This window comes from Cololabis saira, chromosome 1 (assembly GCF_033807715.1).
Source record: "Cololabis saira isolate AMF1-May2022 chromosome 1, fColSai1.1, whole genome shotgun sequence".
Lineage (NCBI taxonomy): Eukaryota > Metazoa > Chordata > Actinopteri > Beloniformes > Belonidae > Cololabis > Cololabis saira.
In genome coordinates this window covers 19959876-19974110 of record NC_084587.1, presented here as the reverse complement: position 1 = coordinate 19974110, position 14235 = coordinate 19959876, and the positions used below count along the sequence as shown (strand labels likewise).

At 39.7% G+C, this 14235-nt stretch overlaps 1 protein-coding gene across 1 annotated transcript in view; it reads right to left on the bottom strand.

Annotated features, from left to right (window-relative positions):
* Positions 1 to 73: 73 nt before the first annotated feature.
* tet2 (tet methylcytosine dioxygenase 2) overlaps positions 74 to 14235 on the bottom strand; it is a 32965-nt gene continuing 18803 nt past the window's right edge. The window contains exons 2-10 of the mRNA XM_061717295.1: positions 8468 to 11422; positions 8287 to 8377; positions 8090 to 8183; positions 7776 to 7984; positions 7416 to 7566; positions 7220 to 7309; positions 6225 to 6362; positions 4453 to 4804; positions 74 to 4285 (exon numbers count right to left, since the gene is read on the bottom strand). Of these exons, the coding sequence (XP_061573279.1) occupies positions 2940 to 4285; positions 4453 to 4804; positions 6225 to 6362; positions 7220 to 7309; positions 7416 to 7566; positions 7776 to 7984; positions 8090 to 8183; positions 8287 to 8377; positions 8468 to 11378 (5382 nt within the window). The 5' untranslated portion in view covers positions 11379 to 11422 and the 3' untranslated portion in view covers positions 74 to 2939. The remainder of the gene's footprint in view (positions 4286 to 4452; positions 4805 to 6224; positions 6363 to 7219; positions 7310 to 7415; positions 7567 to 7775; positions 7985 to 8089; positions 8184 to 8286; positions 8378 to 8467; positions 11423 to 14235) is intronic.

The following is a 14235-nucleotide window of genomic DNA, read 5'->3' as shown; positions in this document are numbered from 1 at the left end:
CATAATCATTAACGTTATACGGATATTGACTTGGAATAAATTAAAAAAAGCCCAATTGCTTTAAATAAATATAAATTTTATTTAAAAAAAAAGGGGGGGAGAGAGAACACCCACATGTCGGCAACATCAGGAATGATATAATAAACAACTTTTCAAATAAACTGCATCCATTACATTACAATACTTACAGTATTACCCATCCTTAAATAATTTTTTGTAGCATACCAAACTTTGAGAGAACTAGGGAAGATTTAAAAAGTAAAATGTCAAAAAAAAAAAAAAAGTTGCACATTTTTATACCTTTAGTGTCTTAACTGCAAAAAGACCAAGTGTGTACAAACTGCTAGCTTAACCTTTGAGCTGAGCACATGAAATGCACAAGTCAAGCCAGGAAAGTCATTCAAGTAATGTTGACTCCCTCAGAAACACTCTGAAGCATCTTCAAGTATGGCTATGCTTTTAACCCGCTATGTCTTCCGGCACCGTGGCTTTCTGAACGACAACCTGCTACTGTAGCTGGGTCCTGTACAATGAAGTTCAACATTTTTGTGTGAAGATCTATTTTACAAAAGAAGTTAATAAAACTAGAACTTCTAACGACTGAGCTAGCATCATTCTATTAACTGTAAACATTGCTGTGACAGTGAGTAAAATATTTACAAAAAAAAAACAACAAACAAAAAAAGAAAGAAACTTCTTGGTTACCCCAGCCATAATCAACCTGAAAAAAACCTAAAGAATTTTTTTTTTGTTTGGTTTAGTTTATTTTTAATTTTTTTTATTATTTTTATTTTTTATTTTAAGATGATATATGAGGAGCTGTGGGTCAATTTGACAGAACAAAAATAACCTACATGAATATCAAAACGTGAGTTATACTCCCGCTATACAAATTCTTGGTATGTACAATATGACATAATTTATTTTTTATTTTTTTTAAACATATACAATTTGTTTAAATAAAGCATTTTGTAATTCTTTACTACATACTTTTCCTGAAAAATAAAGGAAGTGCTTTCAGAAAATTCATATGTGAAAGAATGGGGTGAGTCTTATAACTATAATGTAATGTCATTCAATTACATTGCATCAATTTTATGGAGCACAGAGGGAAGAAATCATTATAAAATTGCTTAGTGGTTATAAATAAATGGATATATACACAGGCACAAAGATGTGCTACTACATTAATCACAGCCCTGGTCTTGCCTCATAGCAAAAGCAAACAGATTGCCTTTGACTCATCATTCCCTTTAATCAGCTCAGTGCATATATGTTCAGATTACTTGTGAAAGAATGCCACCATCTTACTAGCTACAAATTTTTTGCTGAAATTTGCAGGACAGTATTTTTGTTTTTTTCCTTACAAAATACATATATTTGTTTTGTGTGTGAACTGTATCAGCCGAGAATGCTATTGGGATTCAGGATGCAATGGAAAGTCCCTGCATGTGGAAAAAGACAAGATGAATACAGGTGGTGAAGATGTACACAAAGTTAGTCGAAAATGTCCCTGATTTTGACAGTAACTCCAAAGTTCAAGTAGTACTTTCATAGCACCTTGAAAGTAAGAAATGAACTTTTATGCCTTTTGGTGGCCTAAACTTTTGCTGTTAATATTTTTGAAAATTATATATAAATGACAAAAGATATGTAAAAATCCTATTGCCTAACTAGGTTTGAGGTATATGACAAGTTTATACTGTACATTATTTAAAAGCCTTCTCACTGCCCAAAGACTCTCACATTGTATGTTTATAGTAGGTTGAATAGCACCTTATGAAATAAAAATCAGTTGATCAGAAGAAATACAATGAAACAGGCCGTCAGCACTTTTTACAACACAAACTCTCTAACAGTAAATTCAAAAAGAAAATTAATTTACTGTACAAATTTCACCTGTTTATCTTACAGTTAGATTACAATAAGTAAAAACCCCACAGCAAGCCAGCTGCCCTCCGAAACCGACACTGAGCTTACCCTGTTCTGTGTCCCTCAGTGTATAAAACCACATATACCGAGCACCGCATAAAACTACATGAAATATTCACTAAGCAAGTTTGATCTTTAAACCCGCTGTAAGGAACATTAACAACAGTTGCTGAGAACGTAATAAACCTGGTAAAAGTAAAACATGATGTTTTTCTCAAAATGTTTAAAAATGCACCATGAGATTGGTTCAGTTTTACAGTATAAACGACTTCGGTAAGTGATAAAAGCACCAAAGTAATGATAGTTTTAAAGATTATTTTGCATGTAATTGAAACGTTTCAGGATCTCATCTATGATCCATTGTTATTAATTCATGAAAGTTGCAACAATACAATATAATCCGTGTTTTTGATTTAAATAAATCATCAAAGTTTTTATTCTAATCATCAAAAAGTGCTTCAAGAAACACTGACTTTCCAAAAACTTTTGTGATGCTGATGGTCTTGTCAGTAATGGGATTTTTCAGTGTCCAGTACTCAGTTAACAGGTAATTATCGCTCTAATAATGTCTTGTGGTTTTAGTGTGAAGGCATTAGAATTAAAGTAATGGTAATAAGCACACACATTAGCACCGGGAAAAACGGTCATTTACAAAGTCAGTGTTTTATGCCAAGATTACATCTCCAAAGTTTTGTAACAAGTAAAGCCAGCAAAAATGAAACTTTGTTTTCAGCTAAAACAGATCCTTGTGTGTTAGACTGAAAGCACCAGAGATTCTTTTTTTTTTTTTTGTCTTTTTTGTATATTGCAAAAGTTACCTAACAAAAATAAATACATCCTTAGTTGGGTCAACTAGTAAAGCTCAGCTGTTAAAAGCGTGAAAGACCTGACGTGAAAGGTGATTTTCGTTTCTTATGATCACAGGTTCCTTTCATCACGCAGAACGAGGCTTTGGTGCCTGTGGTCTCTTGTGTCATCGCACCTTTAAGTTTTTAATCAGTTGTTCTCTATACAAACTGATTGTAAGGCCCTGTGACCTTGGTGAATGCATACGGAGTCGTGCTGACATATGTGTTAGATGTGCTTGATAACGATCCTTCCATTAGTGCCTTGATAAAACGCTTGTAGGGAGGCTCTCCTTGGGGCTCTGATGACTCGTGATGCTCACGCTTCACACCCTTCTTGTTGCTTTTGCTCGGTGTCCCTTCACCACCATTCCGTTCGGCCTCTTCCTCTTTCTCTCGAGCCTTCTCGGCCATCTTGGCTTCCCACAGTGCCAGCCCATGTTTCGCCTCATTCAGATTCTTGTGCTGGTAGAACACTAAGGAGATACGTGTTGGGTGGTTGCGGTCTGGATTTTTAAGTGGTGTTGTGGCATGGAGCTCCCGCTTTGCACACTCAATGAGGACTGAACCGTGACTTGGTGCCACAGCCACACCACCAATGTCAGGATCCAAGAAATTGTGCTCATTGTCCGACCACATCTCAGTCTTTTGTGGGGTTGTGGGTGTCTGTGGTGTTCCAGGCTCCTGCTTAATATTGCAGGCCATGACACCCCCATTGGGCAGACCTAGCACTGACTGTGTTTCAGGTTTTAAACACCCCCCACCCGGCTGAGTTGAGAGCACCTGCGGGCCAGAAATACCCATCTCTGTTTTGATTTGCATATGGAAAGGATCTTGGCCTGGGGATAGGATGTGAGGGCCCTGACGCAGATATGGATTGGGGTATTCTCCAAACTGATTGCCTTTGCTAACTGCGGGTGCATAATCTATGCCTCCATGGGCAGAGGGAGCTCTTGAAAGGGGATCAATAAACTGAGCATCAGGGGTTCTGTTAGGACCATAAGGGCTATAAGGTCTCATAGATTGACCTGGTCTCATGACATTGTAACCATTGACCTGTAAACCTGGCTCGCTATATCTTGGTGGATAATTGGCCTCATATCGTTGATGTACTCCATACGGTTGCTCCGAGTAGAGTGCTGGCTGCGGTTGTCGATACATGTTCAGTTGCTTTTGGTTTGGAGCATAGAATGGATGGTAATTATCAAGGGGCATTCCTCCGTTACACTGGTAACCTGGGTATGGACGATTTGACCCGTTCATGAAAGAGTTTGGTACATTAAGTGGGGAAGAGTAAGGGCTGGCTGGTGTTGTTGGCTGATGGGGATACATGCTGCCTGGATTGGAAGTGCTTGGAAAAGTCCCTGGATGGTTGGGGAATCTCACAAAAGCAGCATTTGTTGAGCCGGGATAAGGGTGCTGTCGTTGTAGTTGCTGTGTGTGGGCCCCAAGGGGGTGTGATGGATGACCTGACTGTAGGGCTGCTGCCACAGCACCTGAAGTTGGCCCTAAAAAAACAAAATAAAACAATAAAACCATATTTATTAGAAAAACCTTACATATCTCAATTCCTACAAAGCTTTGTAATAGCCCTGTATACTTCTGTGGGTCCCTACAAAGACATAACATATTGACAGAATAATTGCAAAAGGTATTAGAATACATGTTACCGTACCTGTCAATGGATTGCTCTGAGAAATATTTTCATAAGTGGCAGCTTTTGCTTTGGCCAGAAGAGCCTTTTCTGCCTTGTCAGAGTTTTCCTGCATGGCATTCTTGTTGGCAGCTGCCTTCTTTGCATCCAGTTTCTTTTGCCGGCAAGACTTGGCAGGTTCTGCAAGCATGCGCACCTGGCGGCGGAAGGCACTGAGGACTTGGATAGCCCCTGACTTAATTTTTTCCTGCTGACCCTCTTCACTGCCAAATTCATCAGTGTTGCAAGCCTTGTAAAGAGGTAAGACGTGGAGCTGTTCATCGTCTGGTATTCTTCCAATTTCTCGGTTATCCTCCCTCGTCAATGTACACACCTGAAAACAAAAAGAAATGACACAACCCTCTGAGTTAAATACATTTTGTTAGGGATTGTGCTGGCATTGGATGCAAGTCTACTTTTTTTATTTTTCCTTTTGAAGTTTTCGTTTGACTTGCAATCTGACTCTTGTTTCTGTATCTTTTCCATCCTCACAAATTGTCACACATTGTCCTCAATATGCTCACTGAGGTATAACTAAAGATAACAAGCTCTGTATACTGTACGTATAGTGAATATAGGCATTAATACATTTGTAGGGAAAAGAAATTACACCTTTATTTATATGATTTGTATATCAAGGCATCATAAAATTAAAATAATTTGGTCCTATAACAAGTTGTAAAATTAGTTAGGTACAACCTTAGAGTTACAACACAACATATAACGTGATTCAATTCTATTCAATTAAATCAAATTGACTCAGTAGCTTACAGTCACTTTTAGCAGCAATAACTTCAAATGATCAGTCCCTCACATAATTCTTTACAACATTTTTTTCGTTCATTGAGGTTTGCAGTAATTTTTTTATGCACAACTGTCTGAAAGTAAGATTAGTGAGTTTATTTGATCATTTTTAGGACACACAGTCTACATTTCACGACTGCAGGTTAAAAACCTGCCCAAATTTAGGATTTCACTCTCCATTGTTTTTTGTTGCAACAATTGTATTTATGGCACTTTGATGTATAAAAAAACAATAATAAAACTAAAGGCAAGGAAGAGAACATGAGATTGATGAAGACTAATCTGCTCTGCTTGTCAGTTACCGTGGTTTCCATCAGGCATAGCACTGTGCATCATGGACAAAACATCTTCACATTGATTTTGTCTGTATGCACATGACAACATTTTGGGTACATTTTTCAGCTTGTAAGCCTAAGCCTTTTGCCTTTTCCTGTTTCAGAGAAGAAGACGCTCTCTCTTATTAACCCTCCCAAACAAGCCTGTTCTGTGATTAACTTTATAAGAGAATTTTGGAGTTCAAGATGCAGCTCTCATCATTTTTAGTTTGAGAACTGCATTGTTTGACTTTAGGATGAACTGTTGATGACTCTTGAGAAGACTAGCAGAAACACTCTAGAGTAAAATTAGAAGGTCGGCCACCGCCATGATTATTCCCTCAGTTTTCAAATCTATCTCACTGCAGAATTATGTATTTCACATTTTTTGTGAAAAACACAGCTCAAGCCCCCAGATTAAGAAACTGCCCACTTCTGCTTTTAAGTTGGTAACAGTAATGCAAAAAGGAAGTTTGGCTTAGTTTTTGTTTTAAAAATAATAACACAACTGCTGGCACGCAGACACCCAAAAGAAATACTTTCATCATGTTGGTTTTTCCACCAGCTCCATCACCCATGTGGTGGAGAAACTCACACAACATACTGAGAAAAGTCTGTTTTGTCGGTTAATCTTACCACAGTGCTGCCACCCTGCATGTTGTGGAGGTCTCTGTGAGCATGGGCACAGAAGTCCATACAGGCCGTGACCCCAGAGAAGGGCCGACCGTCCTTGTGACCCAAACGACAATCTGGGGCCCTGTGTTCATGTTCCACCTATGACCGGGCAAAACAAGAAGCAAAAATAACGTTTTTCAAGAGTTAATAATTATCACGAAGCAATCTCAAATCACTGTGGGGGTTGGCATTTTTAACTGTACTTTCAGAACCGCCTGTATTTATATAGTGTTATATTTGTGAGATGCATTGATTGTTTGACTCGTGATGGGAATTAGTAAATTAGGTTTCCAGCTTTAGTTGGACATGGCCACTAACTTTCCAGTTAACCTCATGTCTGGCAGATTTACACAAAAACTGCACGATGGTACCTGTCATCTGAATATCAGTACTATATATAGGCTGACAAGTTGTTTACATGCTATGAAATTTGTATTTGTGTACTTGATGTTCATGTGGAGTTAAAACAGAAAAGAAGCAGAGGTGTGCCGCTCTTCCCTCAGTACGTTCAAAGATTTGAAGTTTCTGGATCAATGACTCACATATCAATGACAAATATTATATTAATAACACCCTCCTCTAAAGATTTGTCTGTCTGGCTGACTAATTAATGGAATTTGTTTCATGTATCTTTCAATACTAACACTCTATAAAGTTGTTTTTAATGGCTTTTTTTTTCATGAAAAAAAACTTTTTTTTTTTGTGTTAAATCAGATAGCATCTAGCCTGGCCGGCCATACCTATTCACTTCATGGAAATTCTCTGTTGTGAAATGGAACTGGTTGCCCCTGCCATCAGTACAGAAGGTACCAAACCAGTCACAACAGGGCAGGGGTGGGCTTTGTGCAATAACTCATACAAGATTAGAGTTAGAGAACTTATTGCTAATAACACCTCGGCTCTACAACTTTTAACTGCAAAAGCGGCAAAAGTTTATAATATTCAGATAGACTCACCTGGTTTGCATAGGCTTCAGGTGCCATCTTATTATACAAGGGACCCAATAAAGTTGCCATACTTTGAAAGTTTTTTTCCAGTCTCTCCTCCTGAAAAAATGTAAAGTTCCAACATCAACTTTCCTATCATATATTGTGATATTGTATTTTACTATGATTCATGCTTGAAATTGTACTTTTATTGTACTTAAAATACCTCTTTCACATCATCTACTTGTAGCTTGAATTTCCTCGGGATTTTGCTACGAGCAAACTTGCAGCCGTTATAATACATGCTCCAAGAGCAGCCAAAGGAAAACGATGCTCCACAGGCTTCAGGATCTAATCCCTGGCAAGCGCAAGTCCTCCTGAAAGTGCACATAAAGTTGAAATGTGTGATTTCTGCCCAGACTCCAGATCAAATGGTGGACTTTATGTGAACAAAAGACACAATTATCAGAAATTGAAACTCTTAAAACACAAGCTATGAATGTATTTTCTCTTTATGCATGCAAAATAATTAAAATGTGTCAAACAATTGTCAAAAGGGGTTGAGTTCTGTTGTGCGGGGACTTACTCTTCATTGAAAGCACAGCGTCTCTGCGTAAGGGCTCCATGTTTTGTTAGAGTTTCACTTAGCTCGAGGTAGAGGCGGTCAGCCACATTGGCCTGTATGCCCTCCCACACCAGGATCACAACAATAATGCAGGCGGTGTCACATTTGTGACCGGTGCGTTCACGCACCAATACCAGTAGTTTTTCTTCCACACTGGATCGACGAATCACCTGAGACATGGCAGGTACAGGAGATCACACAGAGATGTTAGAGGGAAGGTAAAGACCAGCTAATTGGTCTACATTTCAAATTATATGCACAAAAATGGTTTATACCCATTTGGCTATAGGGCAGCCTTGTGTACTTTTCCCTTCCTTGCCGGTGTAAATCACTTTCTCAATCCTGATGGTGCGGCCAGTTAGACCAGACCTTTTGAGAGGAATAAAGGCATAAAAATAAGCACTGGAAATGTATTTTAGGTGCTTTAGGTTAGGTTCTTTTAAATAAATTGCATCTTAAATGTATGGTTAACCTTTTCTCCATCAGCTCCCGTATACCAGCAACACTAGGTGCTGACCCCAAGTGAGTGTAGTATGGACCCTCGTCCTTCTCAACAATTTGTTCTAAAACATAACAAATTAAATTGAGTTAATATTTATATTCCAAATACGGTAATGAATAATTTTCATTTTTACCAAAATGGTGAGACTCACCAACACAGTGGCAGGATGGAATGTCATACTGAGTTTTCATGGGAGTATCTAAAAGATTCTTTATGGGGGTGTCCAGTAGCTTGAGAGGAGAGTCTACAAAGGTCTGAAGGAGCTCCTTCTTAGGGGTGAAATCCATGCTTTTTTTCAGACCAAAGGCAGCTGCTGAGGATGCAGCCCCACTCACATCTGTGTTAGTTGACAGAATTGTGACAGGCCCTGAGGATTCCAGTTTGATTTTATTTGATGAATTGATAACGAGGGATTTCTTCTCAAAAACCGGTGAAATCTGGTACTGCCTCAGACTTTGTTCCATAGAGTTTAGAATGCTCCCCTTCCTCTTGCTTTGATCACACAGGGATTGTTGATTTTCTTGCTTGACTTGCATTCCACCCATGGCTGCCTCCCGCGCCTGTAACAGCTGCTCCTGCTGTCGTAAAGCAGGGAGCTCAAATCTTGGCTCATTTTCCATTTTCACAGCTCTCAGATTTTGTTTGGGGTCATTAAAACTCTGAGAGTGAAGAGGAAGGCCCTGGCGTTCTTGCCTCTGCAGCAGGTGCATACGCAGAGCTGCATGCCTCTGAAAGTCAACATTGGGGCCCACAGGTCCCGGAGGTAGTTGAAGTCCCCTTTGGAACTGAGTGCAAGAAGGCTTCAGCTGCTGCTCAGCTTTTAGATGCATCTGGATTGTTGTGTGTTGGTTTATCACACCTTGTGGTAAGTGAGGTTGTGACTGTGTAGATGACTGGGGGAAGTCCACTTGGTTGGGCTCCTGGCAGTGGTTGTTAGGCTGCTGTGGTTGAAGTTGCTTGAGGTTTCTGCTGCCTGAGTTTGGTTGATATTGTCTTTCATGTTGTGGTTGTTGCATGTCTGCTCTATTGTTGTGAATAAATGTTGCATGGTCAATATGCAGAATGTCTTGATTGCAGGGTTGGGCTGAATGATTTCTAAGAAGATGGTTGAGTTGAGGCTGGTCTATACCTGGTGGAGGTTGACTGTGAGGTCTATAATTGGGACTATTCAGTTGCTCCCCTTCAGATTGTGGTGGATGTGACAGTGGACGTTGAAGAAGACAGTGCTGTTGTTGATGCTTATTCTTTGTTGTTACAAACCCAGGTGAGAGTATATCCTGCAAGTCGGTATCCTTGCGTAAGTGCTCTGAATCTATCTGGGAGTGGTAGCGGTTTTCTGCTTGCTGATCTTGTGGAAAGTTTTGCTGTTCAGGCATTTTCTGGGATAAAGTCTGCTGCATTTGAGCTGCATTACAATTTGACTGCTGCCACTTAGTGGCAGTGTTGTGCTGGGCCGAAACGAATTGCATTTGGGTTGTTCGACAGTCCTGCTGTTGGATGCTATTAGACCCGCGGCTCCCATCTGTGAAAACTGCCTGTGACTGAAATCTTTGCATTGTATTTGGTTCCAATATCTGGCCATGGACCTGGGGGCTAATTGTTTGCTGTTCCGGCTGAGGCTTAGCAGGGAAGCCTCTCCACATTTCTTGCTCTTGAGACTGAGACGATGAGCCACTTGTTAGTTGCTGCTGGGAATGTGAAGGATTCTGCTCTAACCACCCTCTCTGGCTGGGAGCTGAACATGATATGTTAGGGATCTGCTGGGGTGCGTTCTCCATACCATTTTCCATACCAGTGTGATGTGGCTGTCGGGGACCAGGTCCTATGTGTCCCGTACCATCATCTCTATGCGGCTCTCCAGCATTTTCTTGAAAAGTTGGAGTATGATTCCCATACTGGAAGCCCTTATCAGTGCCCTGGTGTGGATGTTGACCAGATCCAGGTGTCTCACTTGGATCCATTCTGGAATCAGGAAAGGATCCATATCCTCCTGCCTCTGCAGTCTGTGGAGGATTACTACACTTCACAAAAGAGCTGTGATTAAACTCCTGCTGGTTTGTCATATATATACCTTGAGCGTTTCTGTTATCTGGAAAACACTGTGCACCATTCAAATGTTGACGTGTACTATTGACATTATTTATAGGTGACTGTCTCAGAGCTGGCTCCTGACCGGTGTAAGACAGTGGTTGTTGTTGATGATGCTGCTGTTGGTGCTTGTGGTCTCCTCCAAAACTGTTAGAGTATCCATTCGCTTGATAGTTGACAGAGTTATAATTGTTGCCACCCTCAGGCTGCTGTGTCTGAGAGTTGGGGATCTGAGCTGAACTATGCAGTCCTGAGGTTAGAGCAGGGTTTTGAGCACCTTCACTGGACAACTGGTTGCCCAGTGAATCATTGACAGTATCTAGCTGTGACCCTGATGTTTGTGGCGCAATTGATACTTCCTCAGGAAAATACTGAGACAAAGTCTTTTCTAACAGATCCCCTGGAGTGCTTTCTATGGTTGAGGGGGATGGCACACCTCCATTTGAAACTTGTTTATTTCGTGGCAGGTAGAAAATATCACCATTTGGAAAATGACAGTTTCTTTTATCTAGGTTAACCTCTGTCCGTGGAGAATGGCATTCGAATTCATTAGGCTTTGATAGCTCAGGGAAGTTGGCCATAACATTAGGATCTGTGTCATCATTTCCTTTAATTTCAAGATCTACTTTCATTTTCTTGGGCTGGTGGGCGGATAAGGACTGCGCAGTAAGTGCATGCTTCAACTCTCCATTCATCAAATCTCCATTCATCTTGTAGGATCCTTGATCAAACAGCCCTTGTTCCGATGCAGGGTTGTTGCAGTTCTCCCTGAACCTCTTCATGGAGTTGGCAACTTTGCTCGACTTGTAATGTGCTGGGTTCTTAATCCAGTTCGCATCCCCAGAGACTTGAAGAGAATCTCCTTCTGAAGACTGACTTCCATTCTGGAGTTTGTGAGAGATGTTGTGAGATGTGCCAAATTGTGAAATAATCAGACTTTCTTCCGTCTCATGTTTGGCCTGTTCTGTTTCCATCTGGCCTGCTCAGAGTCCATACACGGGGCTGCCCTCTGTCCGTCCTGCAAGGCAGAAAAAAAGTAGAAAGCATTTGGTCATTCTTTTGATGTTTTCAAATACACCAGTACATACTAATAAGTACACATAGCTGAAAATATTTGGTCATGATGCATGAGTAAACTAAGGTAGGTGTTCATAAACATGTTGAAGAACCAAACACTTACGTTTCTATTGTAAATATAGCCCCAGTACATACAAATACAACATTATTGTTGCAGCACTCTGTTAGATCATTTGTATTATTGTGCAATTTTGCTGCTTAGATTGACAACCATTATCAGCAAGTTCCGTGCAGGTTCTTCAGCTTGCTTCTCTAATGTTTTGACAGTGAGACAATATACACAGTGTGTGTATATATATACTGTGTATATATATGTATATATATATATATATATGTATATATATATGTATATATATATATATATATATATATATATATATATATATATATATATATATATATATATATATATATATACAGTACAGACCAAAAGTTTGGACACACTTCCCCATTTCTTTGAATGAGAAGCTGTGTCCAAACTTTTGGTCTGTACTGTATATATATTGTCTACAATTGTTTTTGTATTTCTTACCCTCTAAAGAAAATATACACTACATATAAAATGAAAATAGAGAGATTAAACTTAATAGATATTTGGAAGTTGCATCCTGTTGCATGCAGATTTTAGCATCTATGCGTGTATGATGGGTTGTACTAGAGCACCTGATGGGTTATACCAAGAAAAATGTATCAGATGGCAACACATAACTGTCGTAAAATGTACAAACAATCTGGCCGCATCCCTTAAAAACCATGCTAGGCAAAAGTGAGTGAGGGAAGGGGGCCAGTGTTGAGGCTTTGTGGTGGGCTACTGAGTCACTATTCTGAATTAACCACTTCAGTGTGTTCCAGGGGAGGGGGGGAGGGAGAGAGAGAGGAAGAAAAAAATCCTGATGTAGCAATAAAGGCAATTTTAACTGATGTGGAGAAAAGAAAAATGCTTTATTTTTGCTCCGTTATGACAGGCATGGGGGGGCATGGGTCTGGAAAGAGCTGACTAATGAAATGAATGTCATGTCTTTGGTCTATGATGAAAAATAAAATGCATTTCTATGCTTAAAAAAACAACAACCTCTGGTTGCAGTGAGGTTTTTTGAGGGGCGTTCCAAAGCAAACTGTCTGCAGAAGACAACCACCCTGCTTTTATAAATCTCTTTATCAGCAATCGTAGCTGATGGAGACAGCGATAAAGCACCAAAATGAATCAACAGCAAACTCTGAAGGTGTTCTTCCTATTTGAAAGAAACATAATCTGAAGCTTAAATTTGCAAAGTGTCAATTTAGATACATGTTTATGTGGACTCCTGATATACGCAAGCTCTAAGTGTGGTTGGTGGCAGGAGTACATTTGTCCGTACTTACAAAAAGTTCTGAACAACTAAGATTTTCATCAGTGTCCGAAGGCGTAAATTTTGCTGTGCATACAATTAATGCACAAATTCATTCTGCTCACGTATCATAAATGCCTGGTAACATTGATAGATCCCCAGGTTAAGTATTATAAATCACAAGTGAGTACATGCTCTCACGAAGTTCTCCGTTTGGTTTCATGATTAAGTCCTTATTACTCACCGTCCACAAGCTATATTTGACACCCTTCTCTTCACATTCTGAAAACTAAAGAAAAGGTTTCTGAATGGTGTGAATGTGCTAATATGAATATGTCTCCAATTTTGAGACCATTACACCATTTGTCTCCAGTGCTAAACTTAGGGAACTTTCTGGCTTGAAGGTGTAATAATAAGGTCTTCTTAGGGATAAAGGATAAACTTGTTCTCTCGAGCAAACATAGTTTCAAGTCACAGTCCAATGATTCCAGTAGAATATTGATTTCTGTCTGCTCTTCTCAATTATCAATGCATGTCACAGCCACAGCATCTGCAGAAATCATTGCAGCGCGCAGGTATCGAGCGCCGCAGTCTAATCCATCATAATTACGAGCAATTCTGTTGCAGATGCCAAATAAACGGGTGGCTGATGAGCACCAGGAGGCGTCCTGATTAAAAGTGCTGATCATAAAATCCAGGTGCTAAAAGAGAGAAAGTGGTTGTACTAATCACACAGCATAGTTTGATCTATCACTCTCTATCTTGGATTAAGTTAATATACTTTCTTATGACTTACTTTACTGACTGTATTTACATATAGGAATAAACCATGGCAAGAACCATCATAAAAACTGGAAAATAGTTTAAGAAAATATGAATTATATTTTTTTAGACTCAACAGTTTGCTTGGGTTTTTTTTTTCAGTCCCATGCGGCAGAACCAAGGTATGCAGAAGAAACTACCTCCGGATGCCATTGTATCGGTGCACAACAAATCCCAGAAATGAAGCATGTGACATAGGCAGAGTGACAACCAGACTAATATCAGCAAAAGGCATCCCCAGTGGTGTGAAGTGCAGCAGGAATGTCAGTGAACAACTTATTTAGGGTTGTCCTGGATACCATTGTACTGGTCCCAGATCTTCAGGAGAATATTGCAATGAATACTTGAATCTTTATTTTCTTAATAAAGTAATTGCATACTGTATAAAAGGTTGACCATGCATGACCAAATTAATGTGACCAACCCACATTAGAGTGTGGTTCACATGTGTAACGCCCAGTGACGGAGGCCCACACGGTCGTGCGCTAACGGTCTGAAGAGGAACGACTAACCAAGGGGTGCGCTAGATGAAAAATAGCTCATGGCAGTGGAATTGTTATCTTTTTTTGTGAGTAAATTTCATGTAATTTGTCAACTCTTCAAT